Source organism: Dendrobates tinctorius, unplaced genomic scaffold, assembly GCF_039654945.1.
Source record: "Dendrobates tinctorius isolate UK_male_01 unplaced genomic scaffold, ASM3965494v1 ptg000106l, whole genome shotgun sequence".
Classification (NCBI taxonomy): domain Eukaryota; kingdom Metazoa; phylum Chordata; class Amphibia; order Anura; family Dendrobatidae; genus Dendrobates; species Dendrobates tinctorius.
This window is the reverse complement of record NW_027361774.1, coordinates 640,751-665,469: the sequence shown is the minus strand read 5'-3', so window position 1 is coordinate 665,469 and position 24,719 is coordinate 640,751. Positions and strand designations below refer to the sequence as shown.

The following is a 24,719-nucleotide window of genomic DNA, read 5'->3' as shown; positions in this document are numbered from 1 at the left end:
AAACAAGACTGAGCACAAGACCTTCACAGCCGTCTACACATCATAGGGGAGATCTCCTGACACCTTCTCTCCATCTACCTGATGATCCTGAGGAGCACTGGGATCTTCTTGGTTACAGTCCTGTGGAAGAAGAGGACGGGGACATCTCTCTGGTGTTGTCCTCTTACTGGATAGATCTGGAGGAAACACATACAGGGACTGAATTAATTCTCTACATACAGATAATTATAGGCCGTGTGTATTTAGTCCTGTCTATTACCTGGTGATGTGAGGGGCTGGGGAACCTCCATTATGACGTCCTTGTACAGATCTCTGTGTCCTTCTAAATACTCCCACTCCTCCATGGAGAAATAGACAGCGACATCCTGACACCTTATAGGAACCTGACACATACAATGATACCGTCATCCCCCCGATCCCTTCATAGTGTTACTGTATAATGTCCCAGCATTCCCAGCAGTGTCACCTCTCCAGTCAGCAGCTCAATCATCTTGTAGATGAGTTCTAGGATCTTCTGGTCATTGATGTCCTCATGGATCAGGGGGTGAGGTGGAGGCCCCGTGATTGAGTTCAGGGGTCTTCCACATCCCTCAGACACAGGGTCCTGACAGTGATCACTAGAGGTCTTCTTCACCACTGTGTAATCCTGGTTATGGAGAGACACATTAATAAATCTCACTACAGACATTTCCAGAGTCCTCACCTTTCCAGTTCTGTCCATCTGTTATTCCCATAGATAAGAATGATGTAATGTGACGTCATCAGAGTCTCTCACCTCTCCAGTGAGACGGAAGAGGATCTCTAGGGTGAGGTGTAACATCCTCTCCGCCATCTTGTCTCTGTCCATATCCATCCTTGATGGGTAAATCAGGAAAATTCTCTTCTGTAGAAGATCTTCACTGAGAGGATCCGATATTGTAGAGACCTGAATGAGAAGAAGATGATCCGATGTAACATCATAAGAATCCTGTGTAATAATACAATGACAGCAGCAATCTGCAGAGTCGGGAGATATGACTCTGCCAAACATATATATATACACATACACACATATATACAGAATATATCTATATATATATATATATATATATATATATATATATATATATATAATTTCACCATCAAAGAAAGTAAGGACTGAAGCACTCACCGATCCATATTGAAAGTCCGTAGTTTATTTGTAGCAAAAGTTTAAAAGAAAGACCGCTGATGACGTCGCAATCTCGCAAGCATCGCGCTCTCGAGAGTGACGTCATCTCCGGTAATTCGCGCTAAGCATAACTGGGAACGGAAGATGCCGGGAGCGTGGAGAGGAAAGAAAGAGTCCGGGGACCGTCGGAAGGTGAGAATAACCTTTTTTTAATTTTTTTTTATTCTCTTTTACATGCTATCTTTTACTATTGATGCTGCATAGGCATCATCAATAGTAAAAATACACACTTGCGGACAAAAAAGAATATTACTCCTTCTTATCCAAAATGAAGCGAACCACAATTATATTAAAAACATGTAACTTTATTAAACAAAACAGAGATAATTGTCTGCTGTTTTTTTTTCCCCTTTTGGGGTAGGTTATCAGGAAACAATGAATATGTAGCCAATTTTAAATGTCTTTATTTTGTTTAATAAAGTTACATGTTGGTAATATAATTGTGGTTCGCTTCATTTTGGATAAGAAGGAGTAATATTCTTTTTTACCCGCAAGTGTGGATTCATGTGTTGAAGTGCCTATTTAAATACTTGCAAAAAATTGTGGTTTCAATCAATAGTAAAAAGTTGATCACAATTGTCAAAAACACTATGCTTCACAAGTGTGACCAACCTGTCAATCACATTCCAAGTGATGCTTCAAATCGTTTGGTATGCGCTTGAATTCCGCGCGTGAAAAAAGCATGTTTTCTGCGGCAAAACGCATGCGAATTTGGCCATATTCTAGAATACCCGATGCGTTAGAATTGGGCCACCATCTAGTATATATATATATTCGTCTAATTCTGTCTGTAACGGAAATCCCGCGTCGCTGATTGGTCGCGCCCGGGGACGTCACTGAAGGTGGAGGAAGATGGCGCCGCAGCAGTCCTCCACAGGAACTTCACCAACGATGTGCCCTGCCTTAACTTGAGCAGAGGAGGGCGAAAAAACCCCGTTCGGCAAAGGGCAAGCATAAGGCAGGACGCAGATACTGTTCAGAAGGAAATCTCCACACCGGCCGAACATCGGGTAGCGGTGACGTCACCACAAAGGAAGAAGATGGCGCGTGCAGCAGGCAGAGAGGGAAACTTCACCAGCGGTGTGCCCAGGGAAAACAAGGTCAGATGAGGGTCCAGCCCCCCAGGTCTGCAAGGGGCAATCCCAAAGTCGATTCCAGAAGCCTTTCCAAAGCAATTTTCTACACCGCCCGAACATTCATTGCATTATTCTTAAATCTTCATAAATAAACTACATACATATTCTAGAATACCCGATGCGTTAGAATCGGGCCACCATCTAGTATAGTATAATTATATATATATATATATATATATATATATATATATATATATATATATATATATATATATACACACACACACATTATAGCAGAGTCATATCTCCCGACTCCGGAGATTGCATGCTGTCGTTGTAGGCCCAGACCAGATAGTATGGAGATGAATGAGGGAGACCAAAGTTAAAAAATAGACTTTCCTTCACTTAACAAGAACTTGATGAGAAGTATATACATCAGATGGCAGGCACAACACTTTTGCTGATTTAATAGCAGAATATAGCCGATCATGCACAGCACAAAAGCCGGTGTTTCCCAAGCTGTGTGAAGGTGCGGTAAACACCGGTGTAGCGCTTCTGATTGGCGGTAAAATCATCCCCGCCGGTCACAGAGCCGTGGTTCCCACGTTGTCAGAACACAGCATAACCGCTCAGCTGTGATTGGAGGTAAAAAGTTTACCTCCGGTCACTGGTGTCAGCTCTAATCCTGCCATCTCTACCGTTCTCATCACACAAGTATAAAACATATAATACTGGTGGATAAAACAAGACTGAGCACAAGACCTTCACAGCCGTCTACACATCATAGGGGAGATCTCCTGACACCTTCTCTCCATCTACCTGATGATCCTGAGGAACACTGGGATCTTCTTGGTTACAGTCCTGTGGAAGAAGAGGACGGGGACATCTCTCTGGTGTTGTCCTCTTACTGGATAGATCTGGAGGAAACACATGCAGGGACTGAATTCATTCTCTACATATATTATATGCGGTGAGTATTTAGTCCTGTCTATTACCTGGAGATGTGAGGGGCTGGGGAACCTCCATTATGACGTCCTTGTATAGATCTCTGTGTCCTTCTATATACTCCCACTCCTCCATGGAGAAATAGACAGCGACATCGTGACACCTTATAGGAACCTGACACACACAATGATACCGTCAATCCCCCCCGATCTCTTCATAGTGTTACTGTATAATGTCGGTCTGTCATTCCAAGGATGTCGTTCTAAGGATAACATCTGAAATATGCCTGAAAATGACTCCCTTGCTCTAGATGCTTCATTATTATTATTACTATGCTTCACTATTACTATCACTCTGACAATTGATCTGCTTCATCCACAGGTATGTGTTCTGGCTGCAATACCATCATCACCCATCTTTCCTGAACCACAATCACCCCTGTATCTGTCTGCTATCAATGGTATGTATCCCGGCTGCAATACCATCATCACCCCTGTATCTGTCTGCTATCAATGGTATGTATCCCGGCTGCAATACCATCATCATCCATCTTTCCTGAACCCCAATCACCCCTGTATCTGTCTGCTATCACTGGTATGTGTTCAGGCTGCAATACCATCATCACCCAGCTTTCCTGAACCCCAATCACCCCTGTATCTGTCTGCTATCACTGGTATGTGTTCTGGCTGCAATACTATCTCCCTTTGCATTTCCTCTTGTGACTTTAATTAATCGTCTCCTGTGTCTGCATCCAGTCTCCCTGCTGCTCCTCCCTTTCTGATCACACCTGGGCCCTTTCATGTGCTGTTAAGTTAGTATAAATTCAGACTAAGAGGTCTGTCTGACCTCGGTCTGTCATTGCAAGGATGTTTTCTAAGGATAACATCTGAAATGAGCCTGAAGTGACCAGAAGGTATGACTAACTGCTGCATTAAGATGTACTAAATTTCTTTTGCCTTTTATATTACTCTCACCATGCTGACATACTCACTAACAGTTTTGGCTCCACTACTCCTCACTCTCCTTCGCTATCCGCAAACCCCATCACCCGCTAACCAAATAATAATCTCTTCTTCCCTCTGGCCTCCCCACCTGACCTCCTCTGCTGACCTGCTCCTTGACCTCAGAGCTCTCCTAATAAAATACAAAACAAGCCACCCACCCTCCTTCTCCCACATGCTCTCCCTCTCTCTGCTTCTCCTCACTGCTGGCGATATATCTCTCAACCCTGGACCCCCACAGCCCATACCTCCCATTATTACCCCCTTCTATCGTTCCCAAATCAACACAAACACCAGAAATCTTTCCCACCTCAAATCCATGCCCTTGACACCCACCACCCTGCTCCCACTCTTTGGATCACTCTGGAATGCCAGCTCCATCTGCAATAAACTCCATGTGATTCACGACCTCTTTACCTCTCGTAATTTTTCCTTCCTTGGCCTCACCGAAACATGGCTGACACCCTCCGACACTGCCTCCCCTGCTGTGCTAGGTTACGGTGGCCTCCACTTCACCTACACTCCTCGCCCTGGCAACAGACATGACGGGGGAGTGGGCCTTCTCCTTTCTTCCAATTGCAGCTTCAACCCAATCCAACCTCTACCCTCCCTTATCCTCCCCTCTTTTGAAGTCCACTCTGTCCGCATCTACTCTCCCTCCAACCTCCAAGTGGCCGTCCTGTACCGACCTCCAGGTCCGACCACTGCCTTCATTGACCAATTCTCCACCTGGTTCCTTCACTTTCTCTCTGCTGACATTCCCACCATCATCATGGGTGACTTCAACATCCCCATTGACAACCACCATTCAGCAGCCTCCAAACTCCTGTCCCTTACATCATCCTTTGGACTCACTCTGTGGTCCTCCTCAGCCACCCACACAGACGGACATACATTAGACCTGGTTTTCACCCGCCTCTGCTGTCTTTCTAACTTCACCACCTCCCCTCTATCTGACCACCATCTACGCACTTTCTCATCCCTGTCCTCCTCACCTGTCACCCATGTCCAGCAGCATGCGCACCCCCGCAGAAACCTCACACATCTAGACACTCACAAACTCTCTTACTCTATTCTACCACTGTCCTCCATATCTTCACTCCACGACACAGACACTGCCACTAGTTTCTACAATGCCACTCTTGCATCAGCCATCGACCCGGTCGCCCCTGTCATGCATAACAGAGTGCGACGAATCAATAGACAACCCTGGCACAATAACACCACTAAAAAGCTTCGGCAAGCATTCAGAATTGCAGAACGGCGCTGGAAGAAAACGCATTCGCAAGACGACTTCACTGCACTAAAACAAGCAACACTTGCATTCAAATCTGCCCTCACCTCTGCTAAACAGGCCTACTTTACATCCCTTGTATCTTCCTTATCCCACAACCCCAAACAGTTGTTCAGTACTTTTAACTCCCTCCTCCACCCACCACTGCCCCCTCCAACCTCCCTCATCTCTGCCGAGGACTTTGCGCACACTTCAAAAACAAGATGGCCCAAACATGGCATGTCTTTATTGCTCAACCACCACAACCCCTTTACACACCAGACCAAAGCCCAAACCCCATAACCTCCCTATATAACATCACTGAAGGGGAGCTTGCTCATCTCTCCAAATCACACCTCACCACTTGTGCACTTGATCCTATGCCATCTCACCTCCTCCACAACCTCGCCACCACTCTTATTCCATCCCTAAACCACCTCTTCAACCTATCATTTACTTCTGGTACCTTCCCTTCTGCTTTCAAACATGCCACAATCACGCCTATCCTTAAAAAGCCGACCCTCGACCCAATAGCCACATCTAGCTATCGCCCAATATCGCTGCTCCCATTCGCTTCTAAACTCCTGGAGCAGCATGTCCACGCTCACCTTTCCTCCCACCTCTCATCTAACTTGCTCTTTGACAATCTACAATCTGGCTTCCGCCCCCATCATTCCACTGAGACAGCCCTGACCAGAATTACCAATTACCTACTTACAGCCAAATCTATGGGACAACACTCTATACTCCTCCTTCTAGACCTGTCCTCTGCTTTCAACACAGTTGACCACTGCCTCCTACTACACATCCTCTCCTCCTTCGGCATCAAAGATCTCGCCCTATCCTGGATTTCCTCATACCTTTCCAACCGCACATTCAGCGTCTCCCACTCCCACACTACCTCCTCATCCCACCCTCTCTCTGTTGGAGTCCCCCAAGGCTCTGTTCTAGGACCCCTACTCTTCCCAATCTATACACTTGGCCTGGGGCAACATGGAGTCCCATGGATTCCAGTACCACTTTTATGCCGATGATACTCAGATCTACCTCTCTGGCCCAGACGTCACCTCACTGCTCTCCAGAATCCCAGAGTGTCTATCAGCCATATCCTCTTTCTTCTCCTCTCGCTTCCTCAAACTCAATGTGGACAAATCTGAACTCATCATCTTTCCCCCATCTCACAGATCTTCCTTACCCGACATTTCTATAACAATTGACATCACGCTTTCCCCCCTACCCGAGGTCCACTGCCTGGGAGTAACCCTTGACTCTGCCCTGTCCTTCAAACCGCACATCCAAGCTCTCTCCACCTTCTGCCGCCTCCAGCTCAAAAATATTTCCAGAATCTGTCCCTTCCTCAACTCTCAATCTACTAAACTACTTGTGCATGCCCTCATCATCTCCCACCTCGACTATTGCAACATCCTTTTCTGTGGCTTCCCTGCTAACACCCTTGCATCTCTCCAGTCCATCCTTAACTCTGCCGCCTGACTAATTCATCTCTCTCCTCGCTACTCCTCTGCTTCTCCCCTCTGCAAATCTCTTCACTGGCTCCCATTCCCTCAGCGTATCCAATTCAATTTACTAATACTGACCTACAAGGCCATCTATAACCTGTCTCCCCCATATGTCTCTGAACTAATCTCCTGATACCTTCCCTCACGTAAACTCTGGTCCTCCCAAGACCTCCTTCTCTCCTCCACACTTATTCGCTCCTCACCCAACCGCCTCCAAGACTTCTCCCGAAGTGCCCCTATTCGCTGGAATTCTTTGCCCCAACACGTCCGGCTATCAACCACACTCGGATCCTTCAGACGGAACCTGAAAACCCACCTCTTCAAAAAAGCCTACAGCCTGCAATGACTCCACTACCTCTTAACCACTACCGCAGATATCACCTCAACCAACACCGGAACTGCTGCAACCCCCCAACCTACTGTCTCCTTCCCCACCATCCTGTAGCATGTAAGCCCGAAAGGGCAGGGTCCTCTCTCCCCTCTGTATCAGTCTGTCATTGTTAGTTTGTTTACTGTCGGTGATATCTGTAATTCTATGTAACCCCTTCTCATGTACAGCACCATGGAACCAATGGTGCTTTATAAATAAATAGTAATAATGTCCCAGCATTCCCAGCAATGTCACCTCTCCAGTTAGCAGCTCAATCATCTTGTAGATGAGTTCTAGGATCTTCTGGTCATTGATGTCCTCATGGATCAGGGGGAGAGGTGGAGGCCCCGTGATTTGGCTCAGGGGTCTTCCCCATCCCTCAGACACAGGGTCCTGACAGCGATCACTAGAGGTCTTCTTCACCACTGTGTAATCCTGGTAATGGAGAGACACATTAATAACTCTCACTACAGACATTTCCAGAGTCCTCACCTCTCCAGTTCTGTCCATCTGTTATTCCCATAGATAAGAATGATGTAATGTGACATCATCAGAATCTCTCACCTCTCCAGTGAGACGGAGGAGGATCTCTAGGGTGAGGTGTAATATCCTCTCCGCCATCTTGTCTCTGTCCATATCCATCCTTGATGGGTAAACCAGGAAAATTCTCTTTTGTAGAAGATCTTCACTGAGAGGATCCGATATTGTAGAGACCTGAATGAGAAGAAGATGATCCGATGTAACATCATAAGAATCCTGTGTAATAATACAATTACTGGAGATAATAAGGGAAACATATGAGGAGATTTATTATCTTACAGGGTTTAGTTTTCTCCCCTGACATCTACTAATAAAACCTATATATTTAGGCCACAGACAACAAGCAGTTTCCTCCTCGGAGTCGGCAGCTGAACACGTTCCTCATAGACTCATCTTCCATAATGCTAATTCTCGTCTCATTACAGACACTGAAATCGGTATTAGCAATACTGCAGGAGAGATTCATTACACGCGACATGAGAAATAACTCCTTCATGGTGAGGACGACATCTTCATCTTCTACTGCGGCTCTAGAGACAGATTTGGCCAGAGTCGGTCACTGCCTCCATCCCCACCGGCCGTCTATATGAAGGTTTCCCGTCTTCCCCGCACTGGAATCTTCTATCCCGTTAGATCTCAGCTCTGAGTCACACACAGAAGTTTGAGGCTTTTAGAAAAGATTTTTTGTTTCCACAATCAACGCGGACAGAAATGATCTGATCTCAAAGTCTCTATGTACAGTGATTTATGGGGTTTATTTCTGGCCTTAGGCTTTCCTATGTTACAAGAAAAACTCCAGAAAAAGCCGAAATTTAAATGTTTCTAAGGAAAATTGGCTCCAACAATTCTTGTAAGAAGAAAAAAATATGTAAAAAGCAAAACACATTTTATAGTTTTTAACATGTTAAACATTTATTAAAAAGAAATTAATCTTTTTGGGCCCCAGAACATAGATGTACACCGCAGGGACGGCACAGATGAGGCTGCAACAAAAACCCTGAAAAGCAAACATGACATCTAAGAAGGTGTGACAGAGTTTGGCTGAATGCCCCCCGCCTCCAAGTACTCGATAGTATGGGGCGGCCTAGTTACTGCGATACTTACATGCCTAATAACGGGGTCTGGGCTGCAATGTATGAAGGTCTATTAGGTCGGGCCAGAGGCAGCGTCCAATAAGTTACCTTATAACGCCCCCATACACATTAGACTAAAGTTCCATGAAAGCTCTGACTTCGGGGGGTTTGGCCGATCACATAATGTATTTGGGGGCCTCCCGACAGATGATGTCAGGACAGAGAAGGATCTGGCATCCTGAATTTCAGAGGATAATCCATCTGTTCTTCCTGTAGATAATCCTCCTCTAGAGGAGTCTGGAGGCGACTCTCTCATACAGACCACAGGAAAGCTGGAATATTTGTGTGTATGGGGGAGTCGGGAGAGATCGCCGTCTGCCAAATGACCGTTCAGCCAACTCTGATCTCATGTGTATGGGGCCGTTAGTATTACACTGACAGGCAGTGATGATACACGGCACTACAGTAGTACAGGGCATCACCGGAGCCATCAGAGGCTTGTATGTTGTATGATCGCACTGATCAGAGGGGTTTAAAAAAGGTTTGAAGTTGAAAAAAAAATCACAGTTTCATCAACAAGAAATATCCATCACTATATGGAAAGCAGAGTCACTGCACAATGTTAGTTACGTCTCATCCATAACTACTTTATTATACTCTATTATCCTGTACACAGTGGAGTAGATAGAAATCACAGGTCCCACAGCAATAGCTGGAATTGGACCCTCCAATGCAAAGAAAAAAAAATCTATCAATCTATATACACTGTTCAAAAAAATAAAGGGAACACTTAAATAACAGAATATAACTCCAAGTAAATCAAACTTCTGTGAAATCAAACTGTCCACTTAGGAAGCAACACTGACTGACAATCAATTTCACATGCTGTTGTGCAAATGGAATAGACAACAGATGGAAATTATTGGCAATTATCAAGACACCCTCAATAAAGGAGTGGTTCTGCAGGTGGGGACCACAGACCACATCTCAGTACCAATGCTTCTGGATGATGTTTTAGTCACTTTTGAATGTTGGTTGTGCTTTCACACTCGTGGTAGCATGAGACGGACTCTACAACCCACACAAGTGGCTCAGGTAGTGCAGCTCATCCAGGATGGCACATCAATGCGAGCTGTGGCAAGAAGGTTTGCTGTGTCTGTCAGCGTAGTGTCCAGAGGCTGGAGGCGCTACCAGGAATAGGCCAGTACACCAGGAGATGTGGAGGGGGCCGTAGGAGGGCACCAACCCAGCAGCAGGACCGCTACCTCCACCTTTATGCAAGGAGGAACAGGAGGAGCACTGCCAGAGCCCTGCAAAATGATCTTCAGCAGGCCACAAATGTGCATGTGTCTGTACAAACGGTTAGAAACTGACTCCATGAGGATGGTCTGAGGGCCCGATGCCCACAGATGGGGGTTGTGCTCACAGCCCAACACCGTACAGGACGCTTGGCATTTGCCACAGAACACCAGGGTTGGCAAATTCACCACTGGCGCCCTGTGCTCTTCACAGATGAAAGCAGGTTCACACTGAGCACATGTGACAGACGTGACAGAGTCTGGAGACGCCGTGGAGAGCGATCTGCTGCCTGCAACATCCTTCAGCATGACCAGTTTGGCAGTGGTCAGTAATGGTGCGGGGTGGCATTTCTTTGTAGGGTCACACGATGTTGGGCTGCGAGCACAACCCCCATGGAGACACAATTGTGCCTTTACCTGGAGATAAATTCCCAGTGGGGGCAATTTCCAAAATGCAATAACTTAAGTGGGGAATTCAGCTCTTTTCACACTTAAGGGATCTGTATATGGAGTCTACAAACTACAGTGGGGGAATAAGGATTTGTTACGCTGCCAATTTTGGGGCTAAAGTCACATTTTTGTGAGGAAAAAAGTAAAATTGTCATTTTTTCCTTCCACATTGCTTAAATTTCTGTCACACTGTCCGAATTCAGATATTGTCCTAGTCAGAAAGGAGAATACAGGGAGCGAAAGGGTTAATAGGACTCACAGGAGGAACCGGCCCAGAAAGCATAAGACCAGGAGTGTCTGCCACATATATGACTGCTCTGTGCACAGGACCTGTGATGAGGTCACAGGAGGGGAGGAGTCAGGGGTCACATGATCAGGGGCCTCAGTGTGTGCAGGACTCAGTGTGCTGGAGCGCTCCCGATAATCAGCTGCGTGTGTCGCGCTGTGTGATAGTCACAGCACCTGCATGGAGGGCGACACATGCAGCTGATTATCGGGAGCGCTCCAGGGATCCGGGGTCCCGATGCAGCTATTCGGTAAGTGATATTAGCCAATAACAACTTCTCCGACGATATTCGCTCATCTCTAGTAATAACAGCTCAAAGAAATTAACCGAAATTTTCATTAAGATTAATAGCAAGACCCTATTAAATATTGAGCACCAGCGGGACGAAGCATTGACAGCGGCATGTAAAAGTGTGGGCGCCCCTGGTCAAAATGACCGTTATTGTGAGTAGTAAGATGAAAATGAAATGATCTCTAAAAGGCCGAACCTCTAAGATGACACATGGCCTTTGTATTTTAGGCAAAAATAATAATAAAACACATATATATATATAGACAATTTCATAATTGCAAAAAGTAAAAGGGGCGATGCAAAACTTTGGGCACATTTAGAGATTTGTGTACTGAGATAATTTTGATCAAGATTTCACACCTTAATTCGCTTGTTAGGGTTATGGTGAGATCACATGGTGACCAGGAGCTACAGTCTGAGGAAAGGGCTAAAAAGCCTTCACTAGACCCCTGTACAGCTGTATAATGAGGCCCAGGCTTTATAGTGAAGGGTCAGGAGTGAGGGCCTGTTCCCAGGAGCTACAGTCTGACGAAAGGCCTAAAAAGCCTTCACTAGACCCCTGTACAGCTGTATAATGAGGCCTAGGCTTTATAGTGAAGGGACAAGAGTGAGGGCCTGTTCCCAGGAGCTACACACTGAGGAAAGGGCTAAAAAGCCTTCACTAGACCCCTGTACAGCTGTATAATGAGGCCCAGGCTTTATAGTGAAGGGACAGGAGTGAGAGCCTGATCCCAGGAACTACAGTCTGAGGAAAGGGCTAAAAAGCCTTCACTAGACCCCTGTACAGCTGTATAATGAGGCACAGGCTTTATAGTGACGGGACAGGAGTGAGGGTCTGTTCCCAGGAGCTACAGACTGAGGAAAGGGCTAAAAAGCCTTCACTAGACCCCTGTACAGCTGTATAATGAGGCCCAGGCTTTATAGTGAAGGGACAGGAGTGAGGTCCTGTTCCCAGGAGCTACAGACTGAGGAAAGGGCTAAAAAGCCTTCACTAGACCCCTGTACAGCTGTATAATGAGGTCCAGGCTTTATAGTGAAGGGACAGGAGTGCGGGCCTGTTCCCAGGAGCTACAGTCTGAGGAAAGGGCTAAAAAGCCTTCACTAGACCCCTGTACAGCTGTATAATGAGGCCCAGGCTTTATAGTGAAGGGACAAGAGTGAGGGCCTGTTCCCAGGAGCTACAGTCTGAGGAAAGGGCTAAAAAGCCTTCACTAGACCCCTGTACAGCCGTATAATGAGGCCCAGGCTTTATAGTGAAGGGACAGGAGTGAGGGCCTGTTCCCAGGAGCTACAGTCTGAGGAAGGGGCTAAAAAGCCTTCACTAGACCCCTGTACAGCTGTATAATGAGGCCTAGGCTTTATAGTGAAGGGACAAGAGTGAGGGCCTGTTCCCAGGAGCTACACACTGAGGAAAGGGCTAAAAAGCCTTCACTAGACCCCTGTACAGCTGTATAATGAGGCCCAGGCTTTATAGTGAAGGGACAGGAGTGAGGGCCTGTTCCCAGGAGCTACAGTCTGAGGAAAGGGCTAAAAAGCCTTCACTAGACCCCTGTACAGCTGTATAATGAGGCCCAGGCTTTATAGTGAGGGGACAGGAGTGAGGGCCTGATCCCAGGAGCTACAGACTGAGGAAAGGGCTAAAAAGCCTTCACTAGACCCCTGTACAGCTGTATAATGATGCCCAGGCTTTATAGTGAGGGGACAGGAGTGAGGGCCTGATCCCAGGAGCTACAGTCTGAGGAAAGGGCTAAAAAGCCTTCACTAGACCCCTGTACAGCTGTATAATGAGGCCCAGGCTTTATAGTGAGGGGACAGGAGTGAGGGCCTGTTCCCAGGAGCTACAGTATGAGGAAAGGGCTAAAAAGCCTTCACTAGACCCCTGTACAGCTGTATAATGAGGCTCAGGCTTTATAGTGAAGGGACAGGAGGGAGAAAAGTGGGGAAAGGAGAAAGAAGAGCTGGACTGCCGATCACTAACCTGCAGAGCCGCACTCCACATATATGGCTGCTCTGTGCACAGGACCTGTGATGAGGTCACAGGAGGGGAGGAGTCAGGGGTCACATGATCTCCGGAGTGCAGACCTCCATGGAGCCTTCTCCTCAGTCAGTGACAGTCCCGCCATTATTCGCCCCTCACTACTGGCACAATTACCCCGCGCCGCCTTCTCTACACAGTGTTATGTGTGGAATGTAACGTGTGATTTCTCTGGAGGGAAATAGACCCCACACTGGAGGGAATTCTCACCAGTTACCGGCCGTCTACTATATGGCGGCATATGATTGTGCTATCGACTCCACACCAAGAGCTAAAATGCCCAAATCTCTAATGTAACCGCTATAAGAGAAGATATAACAAATTTCCCCTAAACTCACACAGCGGAGGAGGCCTCACTTGGAGTAATGTGATTCGCGCACAGAAAATCTATTCCCGGTTCTGTGATTAAGTTATCGGCCGACAGGAAGAAGAAAGGTCTGAATTACAGCCCAGACTGGAGGAGAAACTGCAGGAGTGAGAATTGGCCAATCAGCGCTCTTCACCCCTATACTTATCTACACAAATACAAGATATGAAATGACAATTAGACGCCATTCTCACCACCAGAACGGAGAGGCGCTAACTTGGAGTAAAGCCGCGTTTTATCACCATGCCAATAAGCCTAATAAGATGCCGCTCGTAAGCTCAGAATGAGAGAGTCACTGCATATAATCTCCTCTATAAAAGACCCTAAGGGTCAGATCTCAGCCCACCCCGATGTCATGTATAGCACTTATAATGAATACCCCCAGAGTTTGTATTCGCCCCACAATCACCCCCCTCACTACTGGAGTCATTCCTTCACACACTACATCTACCTAACCTGACTGAGTCCGCGGCACAACAACTCCATTTACACATCTCTGAGGAGGAAATAGTTTCATCACTCAAAAAACTAAAAAGAGGAAAGGCCCCGGGGCCGGATGGTCTTACAGCAATATATGATAAAAAATGCAACGATGTGCTGACACCACATATAAAAACCTCTGTAATTCACTACTAAATGGCTCACAGCTGCCCCCTGAGTTCTACGTGGCGCATGTAACCGTAATCCCTAATCCTAAGAAAGATCATCTCACCACAAATTATAGACCTATATTCCTCTTATACATTGACTTCAAAATCTTTACATCCATTGTGACTAACAGGAGCAATAAAATCCTCCCTCACCTCATCCATCGGGGTCAGGTTGGTTTTATACCAGCGCGACAGGCCCCAGATAATATTAGGGGAGCGTTAAATATTATTCATACAACTAACCTACAGCGAAAGCGACTTCTCCTGCTTGCATTAGATACTGAGAGGGCTTTCGATTCGGCGTCCTGGACATATCTCTTTACGGTTCTATCAGAAGTCGGATTCTCCCCTAAACTTATAAAGTGCCTCCAATTGTTATATGACAGCCCTATCGCTTATGTAAAACTCCCGTCACCACACCCCCCTCCAATTAATATTCAGAGGGTACCAGGCAGGGCTGTCCTCTATCTCCGGATCTTTCTGCACTTACAATGGAACCCATTGTGGAAGCAATAAGGAGAGATCAGAATATCCTGGGCCCTGAGAATATGGGAGACCAATAAAAAGTCAGCCTCTTTGCGGATGATCTCCTGCTAACATTAATAAGTCCCCACACTACACTCCCTCACTTGTTTTCCCTCCTTCACGAATTTGAGATGATCTCAGGGTTAAAGATTAACATTGATAAATCCAAAGCATTTTTTGTAAATTTTCCTAAGACAGAGCAAACTAATATAGCCTCCCATTTTGGGTTTATACACAAAGAACATTACTGTATTTTTCGGACTACAAGACGCACCGGACCATAAAACGCACCCCAATTTTCAGAAGGAAAATAGGGAAAAAAATAATAATGTGTCAAATGGGGGTCCGTCTTACAGTCCGAATTCAGCTTACCTGGGAAGGGATCCGGCACAGGTGGAGGAGTATTCACAGGGGTCATTCAGTGGTCCAGGCTCGTGCGGTGACGGCTCTGTGCTGGGGCAGGTTGGTTATGCTGGGCAGCTGTGCTGGGGCAGGGGCAGCTGTGCTGGGGCAGCTGTGCTGGGGCAGGGGCAGGTGGCCTGTGCTGGGTGAGGGTGGTGGCGGGCTGTGCTCCGGTGCAGGGGCGGCGGCTCCGCCGGCATTTCCTCGCAGCCCGGAGTCCCCCGCACATCCCTTGCTGGCTGCCGCCATGTTGCGGTGGCCTCCGGGAACATGGCTGCCGGAAAGATGGCCGCTGGTCCGGGGACGGCGCATGCGCGGGTTCAGATCTCGCCGCCACCCTGCACCGCAGAGCCCCGCCCGCTGCCACCACCGCACCGCAGAGCCCCGCCCGCTGCCACCACCGCACCGCAGAGCCCTGCTCGCTGCCACCACCGCACCGCAGAGCCCTGCTCGCTGCCACCACCGCACCGCAGGTTAGTATATTTCGACCATAAGATGCACCCCCCACTTTCCCCCAAAATTTTGAGGGAAAAAAGTGCGTCTTATGGTCTGAAAAATACGGTATCTAACATATCTGGGTATCAACTTAACAGCCAACAGGTCACCTCTGTTTCGGTGGAATTACACTCCACTGATCCAAAACTTCCAGAGGGACCTGGATAGATGGGCTTCCTCAAAGTTATCCTGGCTCGGCAGAACACATGCATTAAAAATGGTGTCACTGCCTCGCTTCTTATACAGTCATATGTTAAAGTTTGGGCACCCCTATTAATGTTAACCTTTTTTCTTTATAACAATTTTGTTTTTTGCAACAGCTATTTCAGTTTCATATATCTAATAACTGATGGACTCAGTTATATTTCTGGATTCAAATGAGGTTTATTGTACTAACAGAAAATGTGCAATCTGCATTTAAACAAAATTTGACCGGTGCAAAAGTATGGGCACCTCAACATAAAATTGACATTAATATTTCGTAGATCCTCATTTTGCAAAAATAACAGCCTCTAGTCGCTTCCTGTAGCTATTAATGAGTTCCTGGATCCTGGATAAAGGTATTTGTGACCATTCCTGTTTACAAAACAATTCCAGTTCAGTTAAGTTTGATGGTCGCCGAGCATGGACAGCCCACTTCAAATTATCCCACAGATGTTCAATGATATTCAGGTCTGGGGACTGGGATGGCCATTCCAGAACATTGTAATTGTTCCTCTGCATGAATGCCTGAGTAGATTTGGAGCGGTGTTTTGGATCATTGTCTTGCTGAAATATCCATCCCCTGCGTAACTTCAACTTCGTCACTGATTCTTGCACATAATTGTCAAGAATCTGCTGATACTGAGTTGAATCCATGCGACCCTCAACTTTAACAAGATTCCCGGTGCCGGCATTGGCCACACAGCCCCAAAGCATGATGGAACCTCCACCAAATTTTACTGTGGGTAGCAAGTGTTTTTCTTGGAATGCTGTGTTTTTTAGCCTCCATGCATAACGCCTTTTTGTATGACCAAACAACTCAATCTTTGTTTCATCAGTCCACAGGCCCTTCTTCCAAAATGTAACTGGCTTGTCCCAATGTGCTTTTGCATACCTCAGGCGACTCTGTTTGTGGCGTGCTTGCAGAAACGGCTTCTTTCGCATCACTCTCCCATACAGCTTCTCCTTGTGCAAAGTGCGCTGTATTGTTGACCGATGCACAGTGACACCATCTGCAGCAAGATGAGGCTGCAGGTCTTTGGAGGTGGTCTGTGGATTGTCCTTGACTGTTCTCACCATTCTTCTTCTCTGCCTTTCTGATATTTTTCTTGGCCTGCCACTTCTGGGCTTAACAAGAACTGTGCCTGTGTTCTTCCATTTCCTTACTATGTTCCTCACAGTGGAAACTGACAGGTTAAATCTCTGAGACAACTTTTTGTATCCTTCCCCTGAAAAGCTATGTTGAATAATCTTTGTTTTCAGATTATTTGAGAGTTGTTTTGAGGAGCCCATGATGCCACTCTTCATAGGAGAATCAAATAGGAGAACTACTTGCAAGTGGCCACCTTAAATACCTTTTCTCATGATTGGATACACCTGGCTATGAAGTTCAAAGCTCAATGAGGTTACAAAACCAATTTAGTGCTTCAGGAAGTCAGTAAAAAGTAGTTAGGAGTGTTCAAATCAAGAAAATGATAAGGGTGCCCATACTTTTGCACCAGTCAAATTTTGTTTAAATGCAGATTGCACATTTTCTGTTAATACAATAAACCTCATTAAAATCCAGAAATATAACTGAGTCCATCAGTTATTAGATATATGAAACTGAAATAGCTTGTTATAAAGAAAAAAGGTTAACATTAATAGGGGTGCCCAAACTTTTACATATGACTGTATCTATTTAGGTCCCTCCCAATTATGGTACCAGCCAGAACGTTCACTCATTCACACTCTATGATGTCTAAGTTTCTTTGGCTAGGAAAACAACCCAGAATTGTGCAAAAACTTATGTTCCGTCACAGAAAAGAAGGGGGTTTATCCCTTCCTAATTTTACACTTTATTACAAGTCGGCACAGATTGCTCCATTAATAAGTGCGTGTTGATATCCCAATAGTCCGAGATGGGTTATTCTGGAATCATTTCTCTCCAAACCATTCTCTTTATCAGGCCTAATGTGGACCACAGACCGACTTCCATGGGGGTTAATGAATGTGGCTCCTTTTACAGTCCACTCGTTGCTTCTTTGGAGGAAAGTTTAAATATAACTTACAATCAAGCCCTTCTCCCCTGACAGCTATATTACAAAACCCCATGTTCCCGCCAGGTCTTGAGCCACAAATGTTTTCTTGGTGGAAGCTGAAAGGTATTCATATACTTAGGCTGTGTTCACACACAGCGTTTTTATCGCGGTTTTTCCCGCGGATTTTTTGGCAAACGCGAAAAAGAAGCTTCCCATTAATTTTGCACTTTTTGTGCACATTGATGCGTTTTTTACCGCGAAAAAAAAAAACGCATCGCGGTAAAAAACGCAGCATGCTCATTAATTTCGCGTTTTGTTCCGCGTTTCTGGCTTTTTCCATGTGTCTAGAAACTACGCGGAAAAAAACGCAAAAAAACCACGCGGAAAACGCGCAGAAAAAAACGCGCGGTTTCTGGAAAGGGAGTCAGGTTTTTCAGCAGAAAATTTCTGCTACGTGTGCACATAGCCTTAAACATTTGTGTTCCCCATTTAATATCTTAGGCTAAGTGCACACGTAGCAGAAATTTTCTGCTGAAAAACCTGACTCCCTTTCCAGAAACCGCGCGTTTTTTTCTGCGCGTGTTTTTTGTGCGTTTTTTTTCTGCGTTTTCAAAACGCATATAACTAGCCAGAAACGCGGAAAAATCTGCGTAATTATTGAGCATGCTGCGTTTTTTACCGTGATGCGGTTTTTTTCGTGGTGAAAAATGCATAGAAATGAATGGGAAGCTTATTTTTAGCGGTTTTATTGGAAAAACCGCTAAAAATACCGCTAAAAAAACGCTGTGTGTGAACACAGCCTTACTTGACAGACAGGAATTTGTTCAAATATTTGAACCTCCAGTTAGGGAGGTAATGCGATTGAACCAGATCTTCCACTTTGCAAAGCAGATCCTCCCGAGCGGTACTACTCTCAGGGCAACGAGGTTTGAAAATTAATGTCTAAATGACCCTTTGGGCAGGGGAACGATCTCATTGATCGACTATGCTATAAATTCTCCACAAGATGATAAAAAATTGAAGTATATGTTACAGTGGGAGGAGGATTCAGGGTTTGAACAGTCAATTGATGAATGGTATCGTAGCTGTGACACCCTATCATGAGGTAGTCACCAGACTTCCCTTGTGGAGACCTCCTTAAAACTATTGTACAGAGTCTCTTATGGACCAGAAAAAATTCACAGCATTTTTCCCAATATCTCGGGAGACTGTTTTGGGGATGTGGAATATCTGGTGACATGAGACATATTTGATGGTCTTGTACGGTGGTTTCTGGGCTTTGGGAGAAGGTGAAGCGTCTGATAGCACAGATGTATGGTGGACCGGTTAATCTGGAACCTTCTACCCTTTTACTGGGAACCAGGCCTTCCCGGCTTCCAGAAAGATTTCAGAAGCTAGTAAACTACTTATGTATGGTCACTAAAATCCACATTGCGGCAAAGTGGAAGTCGCCCTCACTGCCAATATCTATGGTGAAAGAGAAGATGAACGACATTATGTTATATAAAAGAATAGAAGCAACTAGAACCGACAGGTGGGATTCTTTCTTCAGGGTTTGGCATCCCTGGATGGAGCTTCACTCAGATACTCGACTGGATCAGGCATGGAGGCTCTCTCTGTAGCCAATTGAGAACTGATCACGGCCTGGGACGGGATTCAGATATGATCCTACAATAGTGAGTTGCATAACTGCTTTAATCGCCCTGGATTGGTCATTGATGATACCATTATAGATTATTGGATATCGTATAATTATATCCTTTGTGCCTTTCCCTACCCTGTCTATGTCCTGTCTCCCTTATATTATTTGAAGTTTATTGAATGTATGGTAAATTGTTAGCTTATGCTCCCTTGCATGGGAGATCATAACTTGGACTTGGTTTAATAAGTTTCTAAATAAAAATTTATTGAAACTAATCTGCTGAAATCTCGTTTATTTCCTCCCTTCCAGAGACCGACTGAGGCTCATATACGGCCATGCTCCTCTCCGGTCACCGTGGGGGGTTTGGTAGAAGGATGGAGGGTTGTGCCTGTGAGTCACGGTTCACCTTCCCTATCCTTTACCCCTTATACCTGACCTGTTTATCCAATTATCCTGAGCTAAATGGTTTTACAAACTTACTGTGACACACAGGGCCGGTTTTAGGCAAAGTGGGGCCCTAGGCAAAGTTTAAAAAGGGGTCCAAATGCTGACATATGGCACATCACACAGGAGCATTTCGGTTGTAGTTACATGCGCTGAGTTCAGGCCGCTAAACAAGCGTGATCGACAATATTGAAATCGTTCCACACTTGTTTCCCGGCCTCTTTCCACTGGCTGAGGAATAATGATGGGAACAGAACAATCACTATTAGATCAATCTGTCCCCAGACAGTATCATGTTATCAGCAGCACATCTACAGTTTACACCGGCGATGTGCTGCTGAGAACAATGATTTTTCTTCCGGCATAAACAATCCAATCACTCGATGAATATGCAGCATTTTGCTTGTTTAGTATTATTCACACCATAGTCCGACATATATTATAATGTGCAGTCCTCCATATTGTAAAATCCACACCTCATAGTCCTCCATATAATATGTGCCCCATAGTCCTCTATATAGTATAATACACTCCCTATAGTCCTCCATATATTATTATGTGCCCCATAGTCCTCTATATAGTATAATACACTCCCTATAGTCCTCCATATATTAAAATACACTGCTCAGTCTTCCATATAGTATTATACACTTCCCATAGTCCTCCATATAGAATATAATGTAGCCCACATAGTATATAACACAGCCTCCCCCATAGAATATAATATACCCCCCAATATTATAACACAGCCCACATAGTATATAGCACAGCCACGTTGTATATAACACAGCCTACATAGTATATAGCACAGCCCACATAGTATATTACACAGCCCACATAGTATACAGTACAGCCCACATAGTATACAGCACAGCCCACATAGTATATAGCACAGCTCACATAGTATATAGCACAGCCCACATAGTATATAGCACAGCTCACATAGTATATAGCACAGCCCACATAGTATATAGCACAGCTAACATAGTATATAGCACAGCCCACATAGTATATTACACAGCCCACATAGTATACAGTACAGCCCACATAGTATACAGCACAGCCCACATAGTATATAGCACAGCTCACATAGTATATAGCACAGCCCACATAGTATATAGCACAGCTCACATAGTATATAGCACAGCCCACATAGTATATAGCACAGCTCACATAGTATATAGCACAGCCCACATAGTATATAACACAGCCCACATAGTATATAACACAGCCCACATAGTATATAACACAGCCCACATAGTATACAGCACAGCCACATAGTATATAGCACAGCCACGTTGTATATAACACAGCCTACATAGTATATAGCACAGCCCACATAGTATATAACACAGCCCACATAGTATACAGTACAGCCCACATAGTATACAGCACAGCCCACATAGTATATAGCACAGCTCACATAGTATATAGCACAGCCCACAGAGTATATAGCACAGCCCACATAGTATATAACACAGCCCACATAGTATATAACACAGCCCACATAGTATATAACACAGCCCACATAGTATATAACACAGCCCACATAGTATATAGCACAGCCCATAGTATATAGCACAGCCCACATAGTATATAGCACAGCTCATAGTATATAGCACAGCCCACATAGTATATAGCACAGCCCACATAGTATATAGCACAGCCCACATAGTATATAGCACAGCCCACATAGTATACAGCACAGCCCACATAGTATACAGCACAGCCCACATAGTATACAGCACAGCCCACATAGTATATAGCACAGCCCACATAGTATATAGCACAGCCACATAGTATATAACACAGTCCACATAGTATATAACACAGCCCACATAGTATATAGCACAGCCACATAGTATATAACACAGTCCACATAGCATACAGCACAGCCCACATAGCATATAACACAACCCACATAGCATATAGCACAGCCCACATAGTATATAGCACGGCCCACATAGTATATAACACAGTCCACATAGTATATAGCACGGCCCACATAGTATATAGCACGGCCCACATAGTATATAGCACAGCCCACATAGTATATAGCACAGCCCACATAGTATATAGCACAGCCACATAGTATATAGCACAGCCACATAGTATATAACACAGCCCACGTAGTATATAACAGTCCACGTAGTATATAGCACAGCCCACATAGTATATAGCCCAGCCCACATAGTATATAACACAGCCCACGTAGTATATAACACAGCCCACGTAGTATATAACACAGTCCACGTAGTATATAGCACAGCGACATAGTATATAGCACAGCCCACATAGTATATAGCACAGCCCACATAGTATATAGCACAGCCCAAATAGTATATAGCACAGCCCACATAGTATATAGCACAGCCCACATAGTATATAGCACGGCCCACATAGTATATAGCACAGTCCACATAGTATATAGCACGGCCCACATAGCATATAGCACAGCCCACATAGTATATAGCACAGCCCACATAGTATATAGCAGGGCCCACATACTGTATATGGAGTCCACAAACTACAGTGGGGAAAATAAGTATTTGTTATGCTGGCAATTTTGCAAGTTTTCCAACCTACAAAGAATGAAGAGGTCTGTAATTTTTATTGCAGGTACACTTCAACTGTGAGACAAAATGTAAAAATAAAAAACAGAAAATCACATTGTATGTTTTCTAAATAAGTAAATTAAATTTTATTGGATGAAAGTAGTAAAGTAGTATTTGATCACCTGCCAACTAGCCAGAATTCTGGCTCTCACAGACCTGTTAGTTTTTCTTTATGAAGCCTCCTACTCTGCACTCATTACCTGTATTAATTGCACCTATTTAATCTTATTACCTGTATACTAGAAACCTGTCCACACACTCAATCACACTCCCAACCTCTCCACAATGGCCAAGACCAAAGAGCTGTCCAAGGACACCAGGGAAAAAATTGTAGACCTGCACAAGGCTGGGATGAGCTACAGGACAATAGGCAAGCAGCTAGGTGAGAAGGCAACTGTTGGTGCAATTATTAGAAACATTGAAGAAATACAAGATGACTGATCTTCCGTAGTCTGGGGCTCCATGCAAGATCTCGCCTCGTAGAGTAAGGGTGATTCTGAGAAAGGTCAGGAATCAGGCCAGCACTACATGGGACGAGGACCTGGTCAATGACTTGAAGAGAGCTGGGACCACAGTCTCAAACATTACAGTTAGCAATACATGATGCTGTCATGGATTAAAATCCTGCAAGGCACGGAAGGTTCCCCTGCTCATGCCAGCACATGTCCAGGCCTATTTGAAGGTCGCCAATGACCATCTGGATGATCCAGAGGAGGCATGGGAGAAGGTCAAGTGGTCAGATGAGACCAAAAGAGAATTTTTGGGTATCAACTCCATACATATGTGAGGAGGAACAAGAAGGATGAGTACAACCCCAAGAACACAGTCCCAACCGTGAAGCCTAGTGGGGGAAACATCATACTTTGGGGGTGTTTTTCTGCAAAGGGGACAGGACAACTGCAACGTATTGAAGGAAGGATGGATGGGGTCATGTACCGGGAGATTTTGGCTAACAACCTCCTTCTCTCAGTAACAGCATTGAAGATGGGTCGAGGCTGGGTCTTTGAGCAGAACAATGACCCAAAACACAGAGACAGGGAAACTAAGGAGTGGCTACTAAAGAAGAATGTCAGGGTCCTGGAGTGGCCTAGCCGGTCTCCAGACCTGAACCCAACAGGAAATCTTTGGAGGAGCGGAAACTCAATGTTGCCAAGCAACAGCTCCGAAAACTGAAATATCTGGAGAAGATCTGTATGGGGGGGGGGCAAAAATCCTGTTTCTCTATTGTGTCAAATACTTATTTCATGCAATAAAATTCCCATTAATTCCTTAGAAATCATAGGATGTGATCGTCTGTTATTTATTGTTAGATTCTGTCTCTCACAGGTGAAGTCTTCCTACAATAACAATTACCGACCTCTCCATTCTCTGTAGGGGGAAACTTGGAAAATCGGCAGAACATCAAAGACTTATTCTCCCTACTGTATCCTGAGAAAATGTGTTCTCCAGGAATCCAATAGCGTCTTCCCTCCCAAGCCTCGCCGGGTGGGCATGAAGCGCCGGACAGTCATCGGGAATTGTCTGACACATTTTGGGGCCGTTTTTACCTATTTCCCCTTTTATAAAGGTAAACTCTGGGGAGAAAACTATTTTTGTGGTAAAATGTAATTATTTTTTCCTCATCGCCCAATGGTATAAAATTCTGGGACACAGATGAGTAATTGAGAGGTGGCGGGTGTAACATGGCGCCTCTTATTGGGGGCTCTGATAATGTGACATGGCCCCTAACACCATAAGAGCAGACTCTGCCCTGTCAGACGGCCCTCCTTCCCTCCTGAGGAGTGTCCGGCCCCTTATGGGGTATTAGCACTCAGGGGAAATTGTGGAACAAGTGGTTTCTGTTTTCTCCTCTTCTCCCGTGTGATAATTACAGACTTGGGGACAGAGCGACATTTTAGTGGCAACACTTCATTCCTCCGCTCAATGTTACACAATTCTGTGACCCCCTGAGGGTTAATAATCCTCCCTGCCCCCTAGATGAGCCCCCAGAGG

At 45.3% G+C, this 24,719-nt stretch overlaps 1 protein-coding gene across 1 annotated transcript; it reads right to left on the bottom strand.

The window, feature by feature from the left end:
- Nucleotides 1-421: 421 nt before the first annotated feature.
- LOC141100530 (uncharacterized) lies at nucleotides 422-24,257 on the bottom strand. The gene is made up of 6 exons (XM_073589093.1): nucleotides 24,150-24,257; nucleotides 7,648-7,827; nucleotides 3,282-3,405; nucleotides 3,106-3,203; nucleotides 776-967; nucleotides 422-646 (listed from the first exon to the last, which is right to left on the bottom strand). The coding sequence occupies exons 1-6, from the start codon at nucleotides 24,255-24,257 to the stop codon at nucleotides 422-424; spliced, it is 927 nt and encodes a 308-aa protein (XP_073445194.1).
- Nucleotides 24,258-24,719: the final 462 nt, after the last annotated feature.

Coding starts and splice junctions, on each gene's coding strand:
- LOC141100530 (XM_073589093.1), bottom strand. CDS start 24,257: ATGTGTCAGACAATTCCCGATGACTGTCCGGCGCTTCATGCCCACCCG. Junction 3,204..3,281: donor CCAGCCCCTCACATCTCCAG/GTAATAGACAGG, acceptor TGTTTCCTCCAG/ATCTATCCAGTAAGAGGACA. Junction 647..775: donor TCTTCCGTCTCACTGGAGAG/GTGAGAGACTCT, acceptor CTCCATAACCAG/GATTACACAGTGGTGAAGAA.